General features: G+C 43.5%; 1 protein-coding gene across 1 annotated transcript in view; it reads left to right on the forward strand.

Annotated features, from left to right (window-relative positions):
* The first annotated feature begins 13,044 nt into the window (after window positions 1-13,044).
* The window catches only part of THOC2 (THO complex subunit 2), a 57,058-nt gene continuing 43,788 nt past the window's right edge, over window positions 13,045-26,314 (forward strand). Inside the window, exons 1-8 of the mRNA XM_056859904.1 lie at window positions 13,045-13,128; window positions 19,687-19,745; window positions 21,001-21,092; window positions 21,832-21,883; window positions 22,870-22,940; window positions 23,507-23,628; window positions 24,705-24,838; window positions 25,904-26,070. Coding sequence (XP_056715882.1) covers window positions 13,055-13,128; window positions 19,687-19,745; window positions 21,001-21,092; window positions 21,832-21,883; window positions 22,870-22,940; window positions 23,507-23,628; window positions 24,705-24,838; window positions 25,904-26,070 — 771 coding nt within the window. The 5' untranslated portion in view covers window positions 13,045-13,054. The remainder of the gene's footprint in view (window positions 13,129-19,686; window positions 19,746-21,000; window positions 21,093-21,831; window positions 21,884-22,869; window positions 22,941-23,506; window positions 23,629-24,704; window positions 24,839-25,903; window positions 26,071-26,314) is intronic.

The following is a 26,314-nucleotide window of genomic DNA, read 5'->3' on the forward strand; positions in this document are numbered from 1 at the left end:
AGCTCCAGCCATATTAAAATTATCGGGTATCACCATTACAATGACACAGCACATCTCTGATCCATGGTGATAAATCCTTAGTCCAAATACATGACGCACTCTACTCCATTTTACAGGCAAGGACACTTATCATACACACCTGCACACAATTTGTTAATATACCGCATTACCAAAAAGTATATTTAAAGCACCTAAATCTCTATACATTAACTATAATTAATAAGAGTGTTTAAAAAGTAAGCTACCTTCTTCCGTCTTATTGAGCATGCCAGTGCACAAAATTTTGCCACCTTAAGGGTGGTTGCAAGAAGACCCTGTAGAAACATAATCAGCTGGATAAACATTATCTAACTATGACTCTAACTTAAGCTAGTATCTTATTTATAGAAATAAGCATTTTGTGTTGGCACATACTGTAACACTATCCATTTATTATATTTTATTAATGCATGGACATAAGAGGATCTTAAAAATAAACAATGATATAACGAAAACGGCCTGCAACCCGCAAGACGCTTTCCTGGGAAGAAGCCCCATTGAGTAACATGGGACTTACTCCCAAGGAAACCTGTTTAGGATAGCTCCCCAAACGCACTTTTCAATATACCTTATGCAGTGACCTTGGGAAGTGGTAGTAACTAAAGGCTTTAAAAAACCACACACTTATTTGCAGAGCACAGACTAGAACAAAACCCAAGAGATTATTATTTTTATTTATTACTTCATTTATACCCCACATTTCTCTGTGAGATAGGTTAAGGCTGAAAGTGTGTGACTGGCCCAAGGTCACCCAGCAAGCTTTCATAACCAAGCAGGGATTCAAACCAGGGTCTCCAGATCCTACTCCGACACTCTAACCATGACACCACGCTGGCTTATAATGAATGCCTGCTTGTGCTGACAAACATGATACATGTTCTGTTGCCACTGAGTCCCCAAACCATATGACACATATAGCTCCACCATTACAAAGGCAAGCAGCCTAACAGCAAAGTCTCGCCAGCATGGTGTGGTGGTTTGGAGTGGTAGACTCTGATCTGGGGAACCAGGTTCGATTCCCTGCTCCTCCCCATGAGAGGTGGAGGCTAATCTGGTGAACTGGATTTGTTTCCCCACTCCTACACATGAAGCCAGCTGGGTGACCTTGGACTAGCCACACTCTCCCAGACCCACCTACCTCACAGGGTGTCTGTTGTGGGGAGGGGAAGGGAAGGTGATTGTAAGCTGGTTTGATTCTTCCTTAAGTGGTGGAGAAAGGCAGCTTATAAAAACCAACTCTTCTTCTTCCTGACCTCATCAGAGCTTGGAAGCTAAGCAAGGTCAGCTGCAGTTAGCACCTGGATGGGAGAACATCAAGGAAGAGTGGGCCTGCTATGCAGAGAAAGGCAACGGCAAGCCAGCTTGGCTCTTTTCCTGCCTTAAGAACCCCATGGTCCTGGGCTGGCCATAAGTTGGCCGCAGCTTGATGGCACACTATTATAATTTCCATAAAGGCAGTCTCAATATTTAATGGATAACTTCACTGATTGCTGTTTATCTCAGTCACTGAAAGTTCAAGTACTCTGCTTTCATCATGCATCTTAGAAATTATCCAGAGTAATTTGAAGTTTTGACAGCTTATTATATTGCTACACCGAATACCGTTAACAACATAATGGAATGTTGTATTTGGTTTGCTGGGTAGACAACCGGCTGTATCTGTCAGGCATCATCCACAGCCAGACTACTTTTTAAAAATTTGATTACTGTTTAGACTGATTTGTAGTATGTCCAAATCATAAATGAAGCTTTTAATTTGTTGAAATGTTAAGTCTGCACAGCTGCAGAAAGGTCAGCTGTATCAGCTGCCAACCAAGATAGTGAATTCAAAAGCACTTTATTCTGATATAGCCAATTGACTTCAGCGGAACTGATCCGAAGGTTTATGGATTGTGCTGTAATCACAGCATCTGAAAGGCTTAAATTCTACACGTGAGTGTTTAATGTTTTAAAGAAGAGGTGGCTTAGTCAGACAAACAATTGAGAGAAGGGCATGCAACCATTATTTTTGTGTTTAAAAGTTATGCATGGATTTGACGTAGTTATAGAACTGAGAGCCAGCGTGGTGTGGTGGTTAAGAGTGATGGACTCTAATCTGGAAAACCAGGTTTGATTCCCCACTCCTCCACATGAGCGGCGGAGGCTAATCTGGTGAACCGGGTTGGTTTCCCCCACTCCTCCACATGCAGCCTGCAGGGTGACCTTAGGCAAGTCACAGCTCTCTCAGAACTCCCTCAGCCCCACCTACCTCGCAAGGTGTCTATTGTGGGGAGAGGCAGGGAAGGAGATGGTAAGCCGGTTTGATTCTCCTTAAAAGGCAGAGAAAGCCGGCATATAAAAAACAACTCTTCTTCTTCTTCTTAATTGCTTTCCCACTGCCAGGTGCAAAAAACAATGGTCGGCTTTTAAAAGCAAACCTGCTAAAACAGAAGTGTCAAACCGAGCTCCCGCGGGCCGGCCCTGGCCCCCTGAGAGCTCTTATCTGGCCCTCAAGCCAGCTACCCCCCCCCCTTGATTTGGGATGGCGAGGAATGGCCCTGACCAAGTGACATTTATGTCATATCTGGTCCTTATAACAATTGAGTTTGACACCCCTGTGCTAAAACAACAGAACAGGGGCTGTGGCTCAGTAGTACAGCATCTGCTTGGTATGCAGAAGGTCCCGCGTTCAATCCTTGGCATCTCCAGTTAAAGGGACTAGGCAGGTAGGTGATGTGAAAGACCCCTGCCTATGACCCTGGATAGCTGCTGCCGGTCTGAGTAGACAATACTGACTTTGATGGACCTTGATGGTCTGATTCAGTATAAGGCAGCTTCAGGTGTTCAACAGCTAAGCTGTTTATTTATTTAGTTGTGCCCCCAATTAAGCAAGTAAATATAAAAAACAGGTATTAACAGAAAAACACAAGAGAGGTAGCATCTTAAAAGAAGCATTCCTGCTGATTTCTTACACTGGAATCATAGATTTGGAAGGGGCCAGACAGGCTACCTAGTCTAATCCCCTGCTCAATGCAGGGTCAGCCTAGAGCATCCCTGACAAGTGTTTGTTCAGCCTCTGCTTAAAGACTGCCAGTGAGGGGGAGCGCACCACCTCCCAAGGTAGCTGATTCCACTGTCGAACAACTCTTACTGTAAATCCCCCCTAATATCCAGCCAGTACCTTTCAACCCTCCATTTTAACTCATTATTGCGAGTCCTACCCTCTGCTGCCAACAGGAACAGCTCCCTGCTTTCCTCTGACAGCCCTTCAAATTCTTAAAGAGAGCAATCATACGCCCCCCCACCCTCAACCTCCTCTTCTCCAGGCTGAACATTCCCAGCTCCCTCAGTCTTTTCTCACAGGGCTTGGTCTCCAGGCCCCTGATCATCCTTGTCGCTCTCCTCTGCACCCGCTCGATTCTGTCCACATCTTTTTTTGACGTGAGGCCTCCAGAACTGCACACAATACTCCAGGTGCAGCCTGATCAATGCAGTGTACAGCGGAACTATGACATCTTGCAATCTGGTTGTTATGCCTCTGTTGATGCACCTCAAGTCCGCATTAGCATTCCCCCCCCCCCTGTATCACACTGGAAGGAATGCCTCTTCTAAGATGACTTGGATGGAGAAATATTCCAAATATTAGTGAATGATTAACTAATTGTACTATGACCTGTAATACATTGTTTCTACAGTGCTGTCAATTGTTCAAAGTGCTTTCCGTAGCAACCCTGAAAGGTAAATGCACCTTATCACCATATTTAAGACAGGCGGGGGATGTGAGTAGCTTGCCTACTCAGTTCATAGCTGAAGCAAGCTCTAAGCAATGGGCCTTGTGATTCGGAACTCAGCCATTACCCTTCACTTGCTTTCTGCTATTTTATTGCCTTGCTTGAGTTCAAATGTATTAGCCAATACCAATATCACAGCTCCTCAGTCTGGCGCAACAAATGCAGTCAGCAAAAATAACAGCTCCACGGTTACAACAGAAGGACTAAACAAAGAACATTCCTACGCATCTGGCAGGATGGAAAACCGTACTGCTAAAAAAGGGTTGTGGTCTCCAACTGAAGATGGACGGCAAGCTGGAAAATTGGTGCAGTGCTCCGTAAAATAAACCTGCCATGTAAACAGCAACATAAACCAAATTAGAACATCAAATCAGTCGGGCAGCAAAGTAGGTATATGGGAGCAACCGCCCAAGTTAAATGTGTGTGTGTGTGTAAAGTGCCGTCAAGTCGCAGCCGACTTGTGGCGACCCCTTTTTTGGGGTTTTCATGGCAAGAGACTAACAGAGGTGGTTTGCCAGTGCCTTCCTCTTCACAGCAACCCTGGTATTCCTTGGTGGTCTCCCATCCAAATACTAACCAGGGCTGGCCCTGCTTAGCTTCTGAGATCTGACGAGATCAGGCTAGCCTGGGCCATCCAGGTCAGGGCAAGTTAAATGTACAAACCGCCAATTTAAAAAACATATCTTAGAGAAACTATCTGCTAATGTGAGGTGTATCTGGAAGATTTGTTTGCGAGCAGCAACTTAACTCTGCATTAAAATGGTTAGATTTTTGAAACATTAGAGTCACAGGCAAAAGATGCCAGGGGTAGAGTCTCGTTTAGTTGGGAAGCCCTGCGATACTTGTCTCGCGTAAGTCGGTTAAGCAGGGGTGGGGCAGCCAACTCAAGGGCCCTAAAAGACGACATCTACCTGTGAAGGTATTGGTGCGCCAGCAAAAAAAAAAAAGGGGGGGGGAGAAGAGATAAGAAGAGTTGGTTTTTATATGCCGACTTTCTCTACCACTTAAGGAAGAATCAAACGGTTTACAATCACCTTCCCCTCCCCACAACAGACCCTGTGAGGTAGGTGGGGCTGAGAGAGCTCTAAGAAAGCTATGACTAGCCCAAGGTCACCCAGCTGGCTTGTGTAGGAGTGGGGAAACAAACCTGGTTCCCCACATTAGAATCTGCCGCTCATGTGGAGGAGTGGGGAATCAAACCCGGTTCTCCAGATTTAGAGTCCACCGCTCTTAACCACCACACCACGCTGGCTATACTTGGACACTGCTGGAACACGCCAAACCTCAGTATTTCTGCCAGCATCTCATAGATCCACCTCAGACACGGCTGGTGGCTGTTCAGGTCAGGGTGATGACGAATGACATAAGCATGCCTGTCACCTTCTCTTGCACTGTTGACTTTAGCTGTGCTGCCAGGGCAAACTTTGCCCGGCTGGAGATCTGGTCCCAGGTGCCAAGCACGACAGTCTTGTGTGCTGCTACAGGCATGATGGTGGGGGATGTATACCCCCCCGCTCTGCAGCAATGCTCAGCTACTCGCTCTTCAGTTCCGCATACCAGACGGCACACCAGTCCACACCCACTTGGGAATGCACATGCAAATCTACCTTGGAATGATTTTTTAAAAAGAACAGAAAAGTGACTACAATACAGAGGGAAAGAAATGCACAGAATGCTCAAGCCAGCATGGTGTAGTGATTAAAAGCAATGGTTTGGAGGGGTGGACTCGAATCTGGAAAACCGGGTTCGATTCCCCACTCCTCCACATGAACGGTGGACACTAATCTAGTTAAGCAGGTTGGTTTCCCCACTCCTACACATGAAGCTAGCTGGGTGACCTTGGGCTAGTCGAAGCTCTCTTAGAGCTCTCCCAGCCCCACCAACTCACAGGGTGCCTGTTGTGGGGAGGGGAAAGGGAAGGAGATTGCAAACCTGTTTGATTCTTCCTCAAGTGGTAGAGAAAGTCGGCATATAAAAACTCCTCTTCTTCTAGCTTGTACTCAGGACTCACGACGCACTCACCAAACAAGGGTGACCCCCCCACTAATTTCTCTATGCCCCAGCTCTATGCACCTCTACTTGGATATGTCCCACTGAAGTCAACAGGTCTTGCAGGTAAATTGTGCGCAGACGATTGCAAGCTTCAGTTTGCATTTTAATGGTGCAGAAAAGCCATTTGCCTGCGGTGGGGCGGGGCGGGGAAGTATTCCTGTGAGGAATGCAGCCCTGGTGAATCAGAGCAAGGCCCCAGGATGCCATTTCGACCAGGAAGTCACGAGAACGCATGAAAGTGAAAGTCATCTCCTGCAACTGGCGCTCAGGGGAGTTTCCATTGAACCCTTGAGGCTAATATCCTCTGAAAGATAGCCTTCCCCCCCCAAAAAAAAAATCTGCTTCCCTTTTAAAGCCGTCTTAACCTGATCGATATATAATCAAATAGACTCTCGATCAAATACAGGAACTTAGCATTAGTTAAAGATCCCGCAGCCTCTTTTCCCCCCAGCAAGACAGACAGCAGCAGTTCAGGGCAACTGGCCACGCGGGAGCTTTCAAACAGCGCACACGCAGTCTGGGTGGTCGCATTCCCACGGCGGAATCCCCTCTCCATCCAAGAACTTGCGCGGTAACTCCGCATGGGAATGGAGAGCGAGTTATTTGCACGGATCAGTCATCCCATTCCCACCGCGGCCGGGGATCAACACCGACGCGCCGGTCGGAGGATGGCCGCCACAGGTGGAGAACCCCGCACGAGCCGCCGACCCTTGACGCGCGTTTGCAAAACCCTCCTCGCGACGCCCGTAACGCCGAAACACGCCTCGCGTGAAACCGAGGCGGAAGGCCCACGAAGACACCCAACGCAGTGCGGGAACGGCGCGCACACGCGAACCCTCCCTCGCGATCTTCATTGGGAGGGCGCCGGGTGATGCAGAGGGAAGAAGACCATTGCTGCCCTCCCTCTCCGGCCTTTTGCAGGAAAGGATCGACCCGAGGCGTGCAAAGGGAACCCTCTTTCCCCCCCCCCCCTCCACGCCCTACAACCAACGGGAGAGAGCCGCATAACAGCTCCTAAGGGGGGTGGGGGTGGAGAAAGCCCCAACGACGCCCGCCTTATTGGGTGCCAGGCTTGCATCTGGAGCCCCCTTCCCCCTACCTGCGAGTCTGCAAACGCTCGCCTCCAGCAACCGCTTCTCCCCTGCGCCTGGGCGGAGGGCGTTCGCGCCCCGCCGCGCCCTGGGCTGCAACTCGCCGCGCCCTCCTTTCTCCCGGGAAGCCCCTCCGCCGCCTCCTCCACCAGCTGCCCCAGTTGGCTCCGGGAGGGGAGAAGATGGCGCCTCTCCTGGATCTGGGAACGAGGAGGAAGAGGAGGACGCGCCTCCCCGCGGCCTTGGAGAGGAGCCGCAACCCGGGCGGGTCTCCAGGACCCGGCGACGCCCGGGGGCGGAAAAGGCGCATCGGCGGCTGACCGAGGCCATGGATCCACGGGAGGTTTTGCCTTGGCTTTGCCCCATCCGAATTCTCAAAACTCTGCACGGGGGGCTTGTGGTTGAGTTTTGGGAATATGAATGGGGGGAAAGTGCATCTAAAGCACTGGTTCCCAACCGGGGGTCCGGGAGAACTGAATTAAGGTCCACGAAACAAAGTTCTAAACCCATAATAAATTAATAGTTTCAATTAAAAGTTCTCTATTATAAAATATATATATTCAAATATTGTCGAAGGCTTTCACGGTCAGAGTTCATTGGTTCTCGTAGGTTATCCGGGCGGTGTCACCGTGGTCTTGGAATTTTCTTTCCTGACATTTCGCCCGCAACTGTGGCCGGCATCTTCAGAGTACTCGGAAGATGCCTGCCACAGTTACTGGCGAAACGTCAGGAAAGAAAATTCAATTATTATTCGAAGTTTAATGTTTAACTAACAGTTATGATTAAAGTTTATTTTCAAAGTCTCGGAATTTTTATTTTCAAATTCTCCGAATTTTTAGTTTGAACCTTGGGGTCCCTGCACCGAACAAAAAAGTCCTAGTGGTCCCTGGTCAAAAAAAGGTTGGGAACCACTGATCTAAAGAGTGGCAACTCCAAGGCAAAACCGAGCGTGGGTTTGCGCCGCCTGCAGCGGCGACTGGCCATTGGGTCAGCTGGTGGGTGTTAAGTGCCGTCAAGTCGCTTCCGACTCATGGCGACTCTATGGCCATTTATACACGGGGAGGGGTTTTTTGCCTTGGATCTGCCGCTCTCTAGCTGCACATTTTCCCCGGCCAAATTCTCCAAACTCAACAGTGAGCCCCCCATGCAGATTTTTGCGAATTCGAATGGGGAAAAGGTGCCTCTAGAGAGCAGCAGGAAAAGAGGAAGACCCAACAAGGGATGGATTGACTCAATAAAGGAAGCCACAGCCTTCAGTTTGCAAGATCTGAGCAAGGCTGTCAAAGATAGGACGTTTTGGAGGACTTTCATTCATAGGGTCGCCATGAGTCGGAAGCGACTTGACGGCACTTAACACACACACACAGCAAATCCAAGGCAAAACCTCCCATGCATAAATGGCCCATGAATCAATGTCGGGGAGGGGCTCAGTGGTGGAGCCTCTGCTTGGCATGCAGGTCCCAGGTTCAATCCCCGGTATCTCCAGTTAAAGGGACTAGGCGAGTAGATGATGCAAAGGCCCCTGCCTGAGACCCTGGAGAGCCGCTGCCGGTCTGAGTAGACAATACTGACTTTGATGGACCAAGGGTCTGATTCAGTAGAAGACAGATTCAGGTGTCCTCCAAAATGTCCTCTTTGACAGCCTTGTGCAGATCTTGCAAACAGAGGGCTGTGGCTTCCTTTACTGAGTCAATCCATCGCTTGTTGGGTTTTCCTCTTTTCCTGCTGCCCTCAGCTTTTCCTAGCATGATTGTCTTCTCCAGTGACTCTTGTCTTCTCATAATGTGACAAAATACGATGGCCTCAGTTTCGTCATTTTAGCTTCTAGGGTCAGTTCAGGCTTGAATTGATCTATAACCCACTGATTTGTGTTGTTGTTTTTTTGCCGTCCACAGTATCTGTAACACTCTCCTCCAACACCACATTTCAAAACACTACTTTCTTCCTATCAGCTTTCTTCAATGTCCAGCTTTCACACCCATACATAGTAATAGAGAATAAATACGATGGCATGAATTAACTGGATCTTGGTGGCCAATGACACATCCTTACACTTAAGAATCATTTCTAGCTCTTTCATGGCTACCCTTCCCAATCTCAATCTCCTTCTGATTTCTTGGCTGCAGTCTCCCTTTTTGTTGATGGAGCCAGCCTGCCCGATGGCAAGTGGGCCCCTGATGAAGTGGGGCCCCTTAAACATTAGACAATATGTTAAAAATAAAAATTAAATGATAGCCTTATAGTTGTGGATTAGGGTTAGTCCATCCTCCAAAGCACCCTTTGTCTCCTGGCAACCAATATTTTTAGACCCAGTCCGCCACTGGCCACCTGGTTCACACGGCCATAGGAAGTCAGGTGGCGAAGACCTGAATGGGAGAGGAACAGAAGGTTCGCATTGGAATTTTTTTTCTTATGGTTAAAATCCTCCATGTGCTCCTTCTTTTTGTTTGCGTGGACGTCGGTCATGTGAAGGAACACTGAAAGATGGAAACATCCACTGCCTGCATGTTGAAAGGATATAGAGGGATGTCCAAACACGAGACTGACTTCTGAGTAGACCTGCTGAGGATTGCTCCCACGATCCATTCTGCCACCTCTCGGCTTTGCCACTTCATTCTCCTGCTGCCAGGGACCACAGTGCGATCCTAAACAGAGTTACACCCTTCTGACGCCTTTGAAGTAAAGGGCAGGGTTGCCAACCTCCAGGTGCTTAGTAATCAAACACTGGCTACAAGTACAAAATAGGAGAGTAGGAAATCAAAAGTCTGCACTTGTATAAAGCTCAATAAAGCACATACAAAGCACTTTGCAAGCAGTTATATTGTGAGGTGGAGCCTCACCAAAACAATATCCCAAGGATATAAATACAGAGCAGGAACTTGTTATAATGCAATAATTTACATCAGGTAAGTGTATATACACAACAAAATCAGGTGCACAAAAATTGACAATCCAGAATGGTAATGTCCAAATGAAGCACGGAACAGATTTCAAACGCAATGGGCTTCCAGTAAAATCCCCATTTAAGAGCTTTCGTCAAGCTTCAAGGAGTACCACGTGCAAATATCACCAAAGTTTGGAGAGACATCTATTCTGCCATTCTGTTTAAGAGGCTAGCACGTGAAGTTACGAACTGGGAATAAGGAACCAACTTCAGCCTTCTCACATGCTGGGCGATGAGGTTGAGGTAGTAGAAATGACTGTATCGCCTAGCTGTGAATGTTCCTTTGGGGGGGGGGGGGGACAACGACAATGCCTCCATGCAATTAGAAAAACTAGCCCAACAGAGAAAAGATTTTAATTGCTCTGATTATTGATGTCCTGATTTTCTTATTTACAAGGAGTTTTTGACATAGTAGAGCTTCCTAAAATGTAACTCTTCTCCCTCAACTCTGAAGTCTGTTCTGCCACCTCATTCCCAGCACTCCTGCACATGTGAATCTAACCTTACAATCCTACACACAATTATTTACTTAGGAAGTCCTCTTTATCATCAATGACGACCCAAAAAGATGGTTAGAATCAGGGATGCATAACAAGGCAAGGGGTGATAGGATGGAAATGTGAGATTGGGTGGCCAGCTCCATGCTGGGAAATTCCTGGAGATTTGAGGGTGGAGCCAGGGGCAGGTAATGGGAGGACCTTAGTAGGGTACAATGTCATACAGTCCATCCTCCAAAGCAGCCATTTCCTCCTGGGAAACTGATCTTTATAGTCTGGGGATCAGTTGTAATTCTAGGAGTTCTCCGATGAACATATATACATCCTGCAAGTACCTTAGTAATTATTTCTGTATAGTTTACCTCACAAGGTTGTTGTGAGGGTAAAAGAGTGCTGGGAAAGCATGTATAGCACTCTGAGCTCATTTAGAAAGAATGGGATATAAATATATAATCAGGGTAGTCTCCCAGTTAAAGAAATTGTAGTTGTCTAAGGCTGCAATCCTAAAAATGCTTTCCTGGGGGGGGGGGATCCAAATAATATAATTGGACTTACTTCTGGTTGCCAGCCTCCAGGGGGATCCTGGATATCTCCCAGAATTACAACTGATCTCCAGATGACAGAGATCTATACCCTTGGCAGAAATGGCTGCTTTGGAGGGTGGATTACAGCATTATATCCTGCTGCGTTCCCACTCCTCCCTAAATCGTGTCATCCCCAGGCTCTACCCCCAAATCTCCAGGAATTTCCCAACCCATATTTGGCAACCCTGAGCCCACTAATCAATGCAAATGGCATATATTTATATATGAGGGAGAAAAATGTTGAAATGGGGAGGGCATACTAACACTTTATTTTTGGTTGATGTATGCAGGGGAATGAAGTGGCAGAGACCTACGGCAATACGAATTGCCACACTTCGGACTGCAGGAGGAGGGTCATGGAGTTCACATGTTGGAATAATTCCTTGTGTTTAAAAATTCCATTCAATTGGAAATGCAGAGCAGCAAGGTAAGACCCTCCATGGTGGGCTAGTTTTCTGTTTCAGCTGCAGTTTTTATGAGAAGAAACAGGCGGCCATCGTTTTATAATTAATAGAATGTTTTTAATAGTTTTATATGTTTTATAGTTATATTGTAAGATTTTAATGTTGTAACCCGCCCTGAGCCCAGCCTTGGCTGGGATAGGGCAGGCTAGAAGTATGAAAAATAAATAAATAAATAAATAAACGCTGGAATCCACCACTTGCCATCTGAAGTGGCGCAATCCATTCTAACACTGCAGGCCCGTGCCTCCTATACATGTGAACATTCAGGGGAAATGAAGCAGCACAGCCCTGCCCCTGTTAGAATGGGATGCTGTGACGGACAGGGGACTGTCCATCAAAGGTAATGAGCTAATACTTTTTGCAGGGCAATGATTCAGCTCAACCCAACCCCTTTCTGACTATATATTACTCTTCCTACACACTTGACACGGAGAGACACCGTCCTTCAGCGTTACTCCTCCGAAGATGCCTGCCACAGCTGCGGGCGAAACGTCAGGAAAGAAAATACCAAGACCACGGTCACACCGCCCGGATAGCCTACAAGAACTGATGAACTCTGACCGTGAAAGCCTTCGACAATCCCAATATTGTCGAAGGCTTTCACGGTCAGAGTTCATTGGTCAGGAAAGAAAATACCAAGACCACGGTCACACCGCCCGGATAACCTACAAGAACCGATGAACTCTGACCGTGAAAGCCTTCGACAATATTGTCGAAGGCTTTCACGGTCAGAGTTCATTGGTCAGGAAAGAAAATACCGAGACCACGGTCACACCGCCCGGATAGCCTAGAAAAGTGGTTCCCAACCTTTTTTTGACCAGGGACCACTAGGACTTTTTTGTTCGGTGTAGGGACCCCAAGGTTCAAAATAAAAATTCAGAGAATTTGAAAACAAACTTTAATCATAACTGTTAGTTAAACATTAAACTTAGAATAATATTTGAATATATATTTTTATAATAGAGAACTTTTAATTGAAAATATTAATTTACTATGGGTTTATAACTTTGTTTCGCGGACCTTAATTTAGTTCTCGCGGACCCCTGGGGGTCCAGGGACCCCCGGTTGGGAACCAGTGGCCTACAAGAACCGATGAACTCTGACCATGAAAGCCTTCGACAATATTATGCGGATTCATTCTTTTTTTAGATCCATCTCTAGCTGCTTTACCTGTTTGCTTTGTGACTGTAAATGCCAATAAAGGTTCTGTCTCCTGTCTCATTGTGTCCTTACGAATGCTGTGCGTGAGTGTGGCGGATATGGGCAGGCTTTGGCGTGAGTGTGGCGGATATGGGCAGGCTTTGGCCTCCTGCGCCCTGCTTGTAGCGCGTTTGGTCGGCCTGGGGTGGGGGGAACAGGCCGCAGCAGGGCTGCTGAAGCGCACGTCGCCTGCGTGAAGCCAGAACCCAAGAAGAACCCCTCCCCGGACCCAGCAGGGAGAGGAGGCCTACTTCTACAACGCTGCCACCACCTCCTACTCCCAGCCGCTGAGCAGCGCTTAAAGGCCCGCTGGCTCTCGCGTTCCCGTCATGCTCCGCGCGGCCGGCCCGCCGTCCCCTCTGACCTCGGGCCTGCCGTTGGTGCATCCGGGCTCTCGGCGCCACACGGGGAAGATGGCGGCGGCGGCAGTGGCGGCGCTCCCTGACGAGTGGATAAAGAGCTGGGAGAAATCGGGCAAGAGCGAGTTGTGAGTGCGGGGCTGGGAGGACGGGGGGGGGGGGCGGAATCGGGGCGAGAGGGGGGGGTCGCCCGTGAGAGGGAGGGGTGGGGGAAGGGGGGGCTGCGGTGGGGTCGGGCCCGTCGCTAGTAACGGATCCTTCCCACCCTCAGGAAAGTCTTCTAGCTGTGGGACCGGGTCCCCCCCCCCCAGCCCCATATCTTTCTTCTCTTCACGTCAGGTGTTAGGCCCGAAGGTGACTCTTGGTTTATCTCCAATCCGGATCTCTGCTGATCTTTTCTAGATCCAGGCTTTCGTCTCCCTTTTCTTTCTCTGATCTCTTCCCCCCCCCCCCGCCATGAAAACTGCATTGTCTTTCCCTGTTGCCATCGTCTTTTTTTACTATTTCCATTTCTGAAGAAGTGAGCTGTGGCTCACGAAAGCTCATGCCCTGCCAGAAAATATTTTTGTTAGTCTTTAAGGGGCTACTGGACTCTGGCCCTTTTCTACTACTGCAGACAGACTAACACGGCTACCCACTGCGAATTATTTCCATTTCATGACTGACGTTTGTCAAAACCTGTCAAGTTTGCTGGAGACTGGGTAGAACTGCCCTCTCCCTCCCTCCCTGCCTCCCTGCATCATTCCCCGGGCCCTTTTGCCTTGTTCCCCCAGCTCCAGCCCCTCAGCGAGGCCCTTCATTTTTGTTACAGGTTTGAGCCTGTAGTTCTATGCCTGAGAACAATATCAGTGGTAGGGGGAAGGCTTTGTTGTGAAGTAAGCTTGCAGAGGATTGTGGTTGTTAAGGTATGTTTACTCAGAAGCAAGGCCCCATCAGTGATGTGGTTTTTTTTGGGGGGGGGGGAGGATTCCCATTCAAATTTAATTAAATAAATTAAATACCTCATTAACAGTGGAAAAAAATTAAGTAATGCTAGCATATGCACACACACACGCCTTTATGGCATATTGACAGAAAAATGTACATTAGGATAGAATAATAATAAAGAAGATTAATGCACAATGTAAAAGAACTAGGGTTTGTCCATTCTTCATATCCCATGTTTAGTCCATCTAACATGATTGATTTGAAGCACAACAGCCCTGACAGACTGTGGGGTGTAAAAACATTTCCATAGAAAAATATGGCATTTACTTCCTCACATCACTCAGAGAGCCGGTGTGGTGGTTTGGAGCGGTGGGCTGATCTGGAGAACTGGGTTTGATTCCCCACTCCTCCATGTGAGCAGCGGATGCTAATCTGGTGAACCAGATTAGTTTCCCCACTCCTACATGTGAAGCCAGCTGGGTGACCTTGGGCTAGTCTCAGCTCTTAGAGCTCTCGCAGCCCCACCTACCTCACAGGGTGTCTGTTGTGGGGAGGGGAAGGGAAGGTGATTATAAGTCAGTTTGATTCTCTTAAGTGGCAGAGAAAGTTGGCATATAAAAACTGCCGGTAACTCTTCTTCTTCAACCCCATTAAGCGTAGAGTGATCCTACTTAACTAGGGAGCAAGTCTCACTGAACTCAGTGGGGCTTAGTGAAAGCCAGTATCGTGTAGTGGCAAGAGTTCCAGATGAGGATCTGGAAGACTCAGGTTTGAATCCCCACTCTGCCATGGAAACCTGTGCACAAAACTGGCCACAGATTATAGCCTGATCTTTAGTGCAACTTATTTCTAACTGCTGATTTATGCATGCAGTCTAAAAACTGAGCAATGCTTACTAGAAAGTAAGCCCCGTCGAACTCTGTGGGACTTGTTTCAGAAAACTGTATAAATATTGTCAGTTGAAAATCAGCAAATAAATGGAAACTTTCAAACAATCTCAGCAGTGCTCCTGTGAATCTTTTTCATGAATAGATAACTTTAGAAAAGTGATTGATGACTTTTTAAAATAGATGTGACTTTGCTTGTTAGTGTGGTGTGTACTGTGAATCTCTTTGGACTAGTTCAGGGCTAGCATTAAAAGTGTGTGAATACGGCAGCCTGTAATTGTGTATTGGCCCAAACCCAGCATTGTCTGCGCATGGCTCCACAAAGAGTAGCATTGTGGAAACCAGTCCCCAGATGCATGTTTTGTACTTAATAATGTTTGTGACTGACTTTTAAGCTGGCTTTAAACAATTTTCTTGTGTACGTTCTCCCTCTGCCTACATACACAGCTGCTGCTGTTCCCCAGAGGACTTGAAATTTTTCACCCTTGTAGAACTTGGGAACGCCAAGTGAAATTGCTGGGTGGTAGTTTCTGGTCAGAAAAAGTAGAATACTACTTCGTACGAAGTATAATTAAGAGGCAGTTGATGTTAGAAGACCTGGCGATGATCAGTGGTTTAGTTTTCGGAGAAAAAAAAGGATTAGACCGAATCATGGAGGATAAGTATATCAACAACGATTAGTCTTGATAGCTAAATGGTGCTTTGTGTTACCATAAGTACTTCAGGACAAGCAAGGGTGAGAGAGACTGTTGTTTTCATCTCCTGCTCATGTCTTAGAAGAATCCTACTGGTCCCTGTTGTGAACAAGGTTCTGGACCAGCAGAGATGTAAGATTTCTAGCAAAATCAGAATCAGACAATTTTAGGGGAAATTATCCACTGCCCTATATAAAGTCTGTTCTGATTTAGCTTGTTGATTTTATCTTACATTTAATAAAGTAATAGTAAAGTAGTAAGAGATAATAGTAAGATAACCTCATGTTAATTTTATTTCCTTATAGCAACAAATGCTTGAACTATGAAATATTTGATTAGGAGAAATATATCAAGTTTTATTTAAATGTTATACTCAAGGTTTACGTGAAAATTATTTTATTGTAATAATACTTGTAGAGTTTGAAGACAATATAGCATGTAATTCACTTACATTGTTTAAGTTTAAGACATTGAAAACAGTTAACATACTAATTTGTGCAAGATATCTTTTGAATGGTTGTCCACTCATCTATTTCAACAGAATTTAACTCTTGTTCAGTGGTCACTGGGGCTTCTCATTACTTGTTAGTTTCATATGAGATTAGTGATGACGGTATCCCTTCCACCATGCGAGAGGAGGCATACAAATAAGAATTTTGGCTTTGGTTTTGCTTTGAGCTGCAGAGCAGTCAGGTGAATTTATAACTTGATTTTTTGTTTGAGTTTATTTGTGGTTTTAATTCTCCAGCTCTGGGTTACAAGTCAGTTAAACATATACTATCCCTGAGGATAATCACCTAAAAACAATTATTTACAAGCTTGAAACTGTCAAGTTTACCCAGTATTGTATTGGCAGTGGCATTCATTCATTGATGTTAATTTTTTATGAAAACAATGAATCTTTAGAATTAGAAAAATAATTTTTTTGACCCACATCTCTATGAGTCACGTGTATCTTTGGTCTGCAGGAATTCTAACTCTTTCTCTTCCTAAATTATCTTCCAAGGATTCTTCTCTCCTTATACCCTTGGTGTTTTGGAGATTGTAATGGGGGATAAGGTCTGAAATGAATAAACAGTTTTGACTTTAGACTAGTTTATTATGACATGTGAATATCTAACACCTCAACTCTGATCCAAAACTCTCAGTGACTATAAGTTAGAGCCAGGCTACTAGATGTTGTGAATAATGGACTGGTGCATGTTTAAGCCTCACAATTATCATGTAAAACCAGAATAAAATTATATAATTTCAGCATGTAATATTCTGAACTGGAATGTTGAAATACTACCCCTATTGCCAGGAAGATCTGTCATAAATTAGGTCTTGTTAATAAATAAATACTTTTTCTTACTAGGGTGATTAAAATGTTAATCAAAATGTTCATATTACAAATTGGTTCTGTTCTGGTTGGTTGTCTGTATTCATATGAGTTGGAGTGGTATGTAGCTTGGCCTTGGTTGCCCAAATAATTTTGGGTTTGGCCATGTTTAATTTATTAATGTTCAAATCAGGTTTGGATTTCAAGTTACTCTTGTGGGGAAATTGTTTCTAAATGATTACTGCAGGTATTTCCTTTCTGATAAGAGTTATGTATTGTAAATAGCGAGCCAGCATGGTGTAGCGGTTCAATATCCACTTAGGCAATGGAAGCTTGCTCGGTGACCTTGAGCTACTCACACACTCTCAACCCTGACCCTGGCAAATATTTGGATGGGAGACCAACAAGGAATACCAGGGTCATGGTGTGGAGGCAGGCAATGGCAAACCACCACCGAACGTATCTTGCCATGAAACCCCTACATGATTGCCATACGTCAGCTGTGACTTGATAGTCAAAAAAAAAAGTCTGGCAAACAGAATCTTCAAAACTGTCAACAAAGGCAATTTTATAATAAATATGGAATAATGTTACTTCTGGGAGGTTATTGTTAAGAGGTAGCAGACTGTAATGATCAGTTCAAATTGGTACTTGTATTTCTGTTCTGCAATAGATAAACACTTTCTTTTAGCTGTGATTTCATCCTCCAGTACTTGGAAAAACACCCTGAAAGTGTTAATTCCCTGGCCAAAAATGAGAAGAAATTACAAGGCTTGACTCAGTGCAAATGTTTGTCACTTGCATTGCCCTAGGTATGCATAGAATATTCTTTGTGGAGTGCCCTTGATACCCATATCTGGATTTTCCAGAGTCCTTGATTTAATTTTAAAGTGCCCATTGGTGGGTTTTGATTTGGATCACAGCTGGAGAATGGCACTAGAGTGATGGGTGTAACCCTTTCACCACCACCATTTCTCAGATACAAATTCTTCTCTCCACCCCTAGTTGCCTTGTAGAGAGAAGACAGGCATCTGTATTGGGGGGGGGGCTTACCAATGATAATAGCAGTAAAGAAATGAAAGGGTTACTCCCCCCTACTTGTTGTTTTTGAATAAAATTATGATCGGTATCAAATTGCTAGCGTCTCATCGGGTTGCATCCTGAGCTTAACCTGTTGTAGGATCAGGGACTTGGTTAATCTACTCATGATTCACTGAAGGAGGGGAGTACAAATAAATGCTTTTTCATTTCTTCAACCATTTGATAAACTGCACGAGTGTGCACAGGCTGCATTTCAGCCACTAGATATTTTTGTTCTATATTTAAAGACCATCTGCCATTTTGGTCAAGACTGAAAAGAAGGAAATATGTCACTGGAAAAAAATGAGCGAGAGCATTCACTTATTTATCCATCCCATCTACTGTTTATGATCTTTGGAATTGCATACATTTCCTGCAGTGTATAGTTAGTGACAAAACACATTGTTTTCAAAGTATGTTTTGAAACTTCTGAGTTTGTATTTCTCTCTTGATGTATTAGTTATGTTTATGCTCCATATTCCAGCATGTTTTGACCCAGTTGCTTTCTGAAGTTATCCATCAATTGATGGAGCAGCTGTTTTGCTTGACTGGACGGCAGCTGCTATAAGTAGTGGCTGGCTGTGATTGTTATGTGAAATTGTTATAGATGAATTACCATCTATCAGTTTTAGTATTCCTCTGTAGAATTAAACAGTAGCATGTGTCACAGCACTAGATAAGAGTATAGGTTTTATTTTTCTCTTGGATAGTGGGGCGGAATAATGTTTGATCTTGGTAAAAACAAAATTGTGTCATGCATACAATGAAGCTCTCTTAAACCCTTTTCCAGTCTCCTCAATATTTAGTCCCCATATTTAGATCTGCAACTTCAGAAGCAAGCTGCTTCCATTATGGTTCTGTAGTAAAGAGAATGCTGGACCTTTGTTCTCAGTTAGAACCTGTCTTTGGTCATAGTTGTGCAAGGCTTATTGTAAGCAGGTATTGACTTGAGTGGCTGGGTCTGATCATTTGTAATGAAATAGACCTCCAGAGGCCAGAACAAGCGTAAAAGCAATGTTTAGGATAGAGGTGTTAGTTTTGCTTTCTTAATCTTAAACTTCCTTGTAGTAACCAGTCACTCAATTTAATCTTATTAGAGAATCTGCAGTGAGAAATTAAGGGGTAACTTGTTTCTGACTCCTCTGAATATTCTTGTGTTTTGCTTGCTTGTAAATCTCCCCCCCCCCCCCCCGGCCCTCAGTCTTTCTCTGTTAGTGTGAATCTTCAACACAATAGGATGTGAAAGCTATCTGTATTACTGGAGAGTTATTTATTTTATTTTACAAAATATATACCATGCCTTTCTTCCCTCTTACGTCCCACTAGTGCTGCTAGGTTCTGAATGAATCTATTATTATTATTCATGTTTTGTAAATGGCCAGGTGGTAAAAAAATCTTGGTAACATTTGGCAAGCGACCTCAGTAGTTTTCTTAAAATAAGAAGTACCATATTTGTAAAGGAGATTCTTCTCTATTCAGCATAAAATCAAGTTATTCAGCAGTATATGCTTACACTGTATCTGAAAGGTTAAAATATAAAAAATGGAGCAAACATTCAAAATGCATTTGATATTGTGTTATTGGGAAACTAGCTTAATGTTGTTTCCAACATAATGTTTAGGCTGTGTGCATGTACTGACAACTTAAATTATACAGGATACACTACTAATGTGGCTATTTACACTTTAAAATAAGTTACTTTTTGTGTAAACTTCATCACCGGTTTTGGTCAATGCAGATGCTAAATCATGTTGTTTCCCCCCCGCTTAATTTCAGTTTGCAGTTATGTCGTTCTCTCTCTGAAAATAAAAGCCATGATAATGTGACTTTGAGAGGTAAGTAGGTTTTGTGTGTGTCAGAATAAATGTTTCATTATCTTTAGTGTAGCATTGAATCTATTGCACTTGCTAGATTGTCTATCAAACTGATTCCGGGTGCCAAGGTAGCTTTGGGTTTGTTTCCTTGACAGCAGCTCTCCCAAGGTGTGTGTGTGACCAGTCACATTTGAAATGAAAAGCAATTTGTCATGATATGAGAGTCTGTTATTCAAAGGAAGAAAATAAACACTCTCACTGGACATATTAAAGCTCTTGGGCTTTGTCTGAAGTAGAACTGGATGATCATCGTAGACTGTTTTGGCTTGTTCAGTAAGGGAACTTTATATCTGCCTAGAAAGGGAGAACCTTTTCTTTAGGCTTTGGTCAGGTAACACTTTAATTGACAGGATTTTAATCAGGTAAAATCAAGAATGATATGGGCTCTATTGTGAGCAGAACAGTTCCACATTCAAATAAACACTGTGTTTAGTTTATTTGGTTCCTCCTGTGGTGAAGGAAGCATGGAATGGAGTGCGTAAGCTGGAAACCATCTCCTGATCTCCCCAGGGGTAGAACTATGAGGTATATTCCCTGAAGGGGACTATAGTGACAGAAGGCTATGACTTCTTCCACACGGGGATTTTTTTCCCTCTCTATGTGGAATGTAGCCCTTTAAATGGCTTTTTTCCCCTTGCCAGGCTGGGCTGAGCTGTAACTGTAAGGGTTGATTTCCGGGCCATGGGGGCTTATAGAGAGATGGAGGGAAGGGAGGAGGGCAGCAGCAGTGAACAAAACAAGGATAGGGTGTGGGGATGCTGCTCCCATGTCACTTGCTGCTGTGTGCCTCCATGTAGGTGCATCCTGAGAGCTTAGAACTGTGTGTTCTGAATGATTTAAGTGAGTTACAGTGTTAACAATCATAACTATTAGGAGTCAGATTTGCATTTTCTGCTGTAGGTGGAGGGTTTTCATTGAAAAAAATAGCTATGAAAAACTTTTTAAAAGGATCACATACCATGTAGCAGATGTAATTGCTGTTTCTTTCTTTTTTAATCAATGCTTATGTAAGGATACAGTTAATGCAAAAGTTTGGGTAAATAGATAAGTAAATATGAAATGAGATGGAAATCTAACTTAAAATAATTGGGAAATAGGTTTTAATGTGGTGAAATAAAGGTAAAATATTTTCTTAGTGTAAATACATTATAAATATTCCCTCTTTCATAATGGTTAACAGTGTTACCACTTTAGTGCATTTTATCATGTTCCACAGGTATTCAGCAGGCTCTGTATGAGCTCTCTTGCCATGTTGTGAAGGGAAACCTAAAGCACGATCAAGCATCAAATGTTCTCAATGATGTTATAGTAAGTATATATTTGTAGTATTGGTTAAACACAGAATACTTAACCTTGCTTGGTGAGCCTGTTGGAAGAGAATCTGCCCTTTCCAGTGTTCAGAGGCTGCTTTTAATTTTTTAATAATGAAATTGAGCAAAATGATGATCAGTTTCTGCCATAGTGCTTTTCCATTGCAGTCTAACAGAAGGTCCTAAGTGGGTGGTTTGATTGGTAGTATTGCAGTATTCCAGCTTGTTAAATGGCGAGCTGTTCCTGATTCATGTATGCACTAAAAGTCATAGCATCATTTTAGCTAGGAAAGCTACAGTGGTTTATGGTTAAAATTTCAAAATTTCATGACTGTACTTTAATTAGCAGGTCACTAAACGTAGTGCCTTTAAATGGCATTTCTTGGTATATTTATTTTATCGTGGTGGATTACAAAATATAATCATCAGATAGCAGAAGACATCCAATAAACAGTGCAATAGGACTAGGGTTATAGAATTAGAAAACAATGCAAACAAAAAAAAACTGGCTAAGGAGTAGCTTAGTATAGCTGCAGTTGTGGTCTTTAATTCCATGTTTCATAATAGTTTATACCTGGCGACTTCTAGATAATATTACGGAAGTAATCTAGCATTACTTTGGGGATAAAAAATACCTTGTGTACTGTAACGTGAGTGTTGCTCATCACAACTGTTGCATGGAGACTGTTAGTTGCACTTGCAGAAAAGCTGTACTGATCAGGCAACTTTCCATTTAGGAATTTCGGGACGATATGCCATCTATCCTAGCTGATGTATTCTGCATATTAGGTAGGTGCCTTCTTGCTTTCATCGATATTGTCATTTTTTGTAGCAGCTAGTCCATAAGGAAGAGACTCTAGGAGAGGCCTAGTATTTCAAAGGACTCTTCCTGAAGATTGTTGCCATAGTAATCCATAAAGCTCTTCAAGTAATATCGCTCAGCCTTCTAGTTTGATTTCAGAAGATTTTTAATAAATTGATTTTTAGCTGCCAAGCATTTTGTTTAAATGAGTACATTGTACTAAAAAGTGGTCCAAAATGTTATGCGTCTTAAGACAGAAGAAACAGATCTGGCCTAAAGCAGTTTGTGAAAATTTTATGAAAGTTTCCATTTCTCTCAGTCCAGTCACAGTGCCCATACCCTTGTTTACAGGTAGGAAGCTTATAATCATTCAACTGGATAACACTTAAGATTACTTTTTAAAATTTCATGTGGAAGAAGTAGAATTGGATGGTCATTGGATTAAGACTTCTGTCTGATCAATTTTTGTCATGGAATGGTCAGACTAACATAAAATACCAAGTCAGTCTTGGATAATCATATGCATAGTATCTTTCATTACAGAATGGTTCAGATAGGTGGATAAACTAAAAGATTGCATCCAGATTTCTGCTTTCATGGCAAATCAGAGTTTTCTTGTGATGTCGGAACTGGCGTACTATAGTTTTGTGCTTTCGTTGCAATTCGGGATTCCAAATAGTGGCTTCATCAGGACCTAGAATCCTGTTTTACATGGGAAATGCAGGGTTTTTTTTGTGTTTTTTTTTGGCTAGCTTCATGGTTTGCTGTAAAAGTAGAAATATGTAATGATTTGCCCATGTTTAAAAAGTGAGGGAAGAGGAAGCATGCTAGTCCCAATTGTACCCTAACCATACTTATATTTCCTAAACTGAGAGAAGAGATTGTTGTTTTACAGAATGGAAGGATGAAAATTAGGAAGGTGGTATTGTGATGTAACGCCAACTGTCTTTCTCATTTTTTTCTCTTTGGATAGATATTGAAACTAGTTGTTTAGAAGAAAAAAATAAGAGAGATCAGTTCATGCAGCTGGTGTTAGCATGTTTGGTAAGTTCTACTTCCCTCCCTCCCTGAATTTTAAAGAAAATATAATTTCTATGTTAGTATGTTTAGAATTGGTTCTGATTCCTTTTTTTGTTTTACAATGTACATTTAATGTGTTCATACTAAATTTCATTCTTATCAAATGGAATAAATTGTCCATTTGTGTTTAATGCCACTCCTGTATAAGTGGAATGATACCCCTCTCCCAGCCTTCACTGAGCAAGTAAAACTGTGTATAAGCTTCCAGTGGTACCTACCGGACTGAATGCTTCTATCTACAAAGCAATTACTTGAAGACTTGTATGTCAGGCTATGCTGGGACGCCTTCTCTCTCACGTTTAGTTTTGTATGCAGTAGATTTTTTTTTTAGTGTGATGACTCATTTGAGTGTGTCCCCCTCCCGGCACATAATCTAAAGTGGCTCATCCCAGACCCTCTTATGCGACCTTGCTGAGAACTCAGCAGGCATCTGCATAGTTTTTAAAATTTAAGCTGTCTTTCTTTTGTGGTAAGATAATTAGATGCTGCCATAATTAGTACCAGTGTTATTCTTTTTCCCCCTCACACAGTACTTGGTTTCGGACACTATACTAAAAGAGCGGCTGGACCCAGAAACGTTAGAATCGTTAGGGCTTATCAAGCAGTCTCAGCAGTTCAATCAAAAGTCTGTGAAAATCAAGACAAAACTTTTGTAAGTACAAAATAAAATCTATTCTAATCAAGTATGTTTCCGTGGCAATTTTTAATGTTTTAAACATGGGCCAAGTAGTATATTTTCACACTGTTAAATAATTTTTGGCTGAACATTAGAAATATTCCACTTTGAGTAAGGCATGTTACGTAAATATCCCTGGCATTTTTAAGTTGAGCACTTGAAGAACTTAGTCCAGTGTATATTCTTAATTACTTAAATTCAATATAAAAACTAAACTAGCACTTGAAAAGAAGGGTAAGTCTCACAATTGCTTAAGCATAACACAAAAAATATTCCAAATAAATTGATGCAGAGATCACCAGTTTATTTTAAATAATTTTATTTATTTTTGGTATATAGGGATACCGGAAAAAAAAGGGAAAAAGAATTTGGGGGGGGGGGGAGAAAGAGAGGGAAAAAGCACATATAGCAACATGTCTGTGCTCAAATTTCCAAATACCTTAGCGCCCCTTGTGTTCCAACATCTGCCCATTAATTTAATATGCTCCTGCCATGCCTTCTAAGTTTAAAAAGATACCGTAAGCTAATATTAGAAATATTGAAGATCAAATATTAAGTGCTAAATTATAGAACTAGAATATTGCTTTTATCTATTATTGACTATTATATCTAATACCTAATTATATGATACTTATTGAATAGTAATATTTTATCATGTAGTCATTTATTGTTTCTTCCTGCTACTCAGCTGCATTATGCTAAGAACTTACATATTTATCATAGAGAGATTGCCATTTTTGTTTAAAGTCTTCAATCAATTTTCTTTTAACCAAGTAAGTTAGTTTTGACATTGAGGCATAGTCAAATAATTTGCTGATCCATTCGTCTATCTCTGGAATTTTGTTTGCTTTCCAATGCAATACGTAGGTGATTCCAGCTGCCGTTGTCATGTATTGAAAGAATTCTCTATGGATGGAGTTTATTTGGGAGGGGATTATTCCCAACAGCATGAATTTGGGATTCAGAGATCACCAATTTTGAATTGGAGCAAGTGCTAACCTTTCTTAATTCTAAAGTGTGCACATTGTCTTTGTTCTTTTATCTATCTATAGTTATAAGCAACAGAAATTCAATTTATTAAGAGAAGAGAATGAAGGTTATGCAAAGCTGATTGCTGAACTGGGACAAGATTTATCTGGAAATATCACTAGTGTACTGATCCTAGAAAATATCAAATCATTAATAGGTAAGGCATTTTTGCCAGGAGACATGTATCTGAATTCCTCTCCCCTATATAGTTATGAGTATAGACACCTCAATATTAGCTTTAATTTGTGGTGCGTATCTTAAAAAAAATTGTATGTTAATTTTAACACTGAGTCTAATAGAAATTTAAGCTATAGCTCCCATTTTTAACTTCTGATATTTAGTCCAGTGAAGATTATTTATTTCTGTTTCAAAACAAACCTGTACACTTACTGTTACTGGTATCTCTGATTACTGAGAAGGTTTCACTAACTTCTATTTCAAAACCTGAGTATAAGATCCTCAGAAGTTTCTCATGTACCGTATATACTCATGTACCGTTTCTCATGTACCGTGTATAAGCCGAGTTTTTCAGCCCAAAAAAAGGGCTGAAAAAACTAAACTCGGCTTATACGGGGGTCAATACGGTAGGAGGGGGGAGGGGGGAGGGAGGGAAGGAGGGAAGAAGAACTTACCGCCGCCGCTGGCCCGCGCGCCCTCAGGGCGGCCTGGAAGCGGCCGGCGGGGCCGGTCTGCTCGCAGGCAAGGCCCCGCCCCCGCCGCCGCCCCGCGCGCCCTCAGGGCGGCCTGGAAGCGGCCGGCCCGCGCGCCCTCAGGGCGGCCTGGAAGCGGCCGGCGGGGCCTGCCTGCGCTCAGGCAGGGCCCCGCCGCCACCAGCTCCAGCGCTGGAAGGGCTCCGCTGCTGCCTCCAGCTGATCAGCGGGCCTCCTCCTCCCACCTCTCCTGGTAAGTTGGGGGTCAGGGGCTCTTCCCCTTCCCCCCCCCAGGGTGGCGCTGGGGTCGGGGTGGGTCTGGAGGGCCCGGGAGGGGGTGGCACTGGGGTCGGTCTGGAGGGCCTGGGAGGCCGGGCGGGAGGGCGACCCGTTGTATAAGCCGACCCTCGGCTTATACGCGGGTGCCTAATTTTTCCCCATTTTTGGGGTGAAATTAGGCACCTCGGCTTATATGCGGGTCGGCTTATACACGAGTATATACGGTAGTTGATATGTTTATTTCTCTTCAACAGCAATAACTGTTTTAACTCCTACCTTTTTCATTTTAACAGGGTGTTTTAACCTGGATCCTAACAGAGTACTGGATATTATCTTAGAAATCTATGAGTGTAGGCCAGAATATGATGAATTCTTTGTACCTTTGATAGAATCCTACATGTATATGTGTGAACCACAAACACTCTGTCATATCCTTGGATTCAAATTCAAGTTCTATCAGGTAATAGAAATGTCTGAAGCTTAAAACGGCAGAAATCTGCAGCTTAAAAAGCCCTAGCGGCTTTTCCAGTTACTTAGTATTTCAATATGAAATGATAGTCTTGTTTGCTATAAGTATACAGAATAACGCTGACCTTTATCATTATGATGGTGTTAGATTTTGACATTTTATAAAATATATACTTTCCCACAGTATTTTATTACAGCAGCATTGGCCTATGGAGGATCAAAATAATGGAAAGGAA

This window comes from Euleptes europaea, chromosome 13 (assembly GCF_029931775.1).
Source record: "Euleptes europaea isolate rEulEur1 chromosome 13, rEulEur1.hap1, whole genome shotgun sequence".
Taxonomy (NCBI): Eukaryota; Metazoa; Chordata; class Lepidosauria; order Squamata; family Sphaerodactylidae; genus Euleptes; species Euleptes europaea.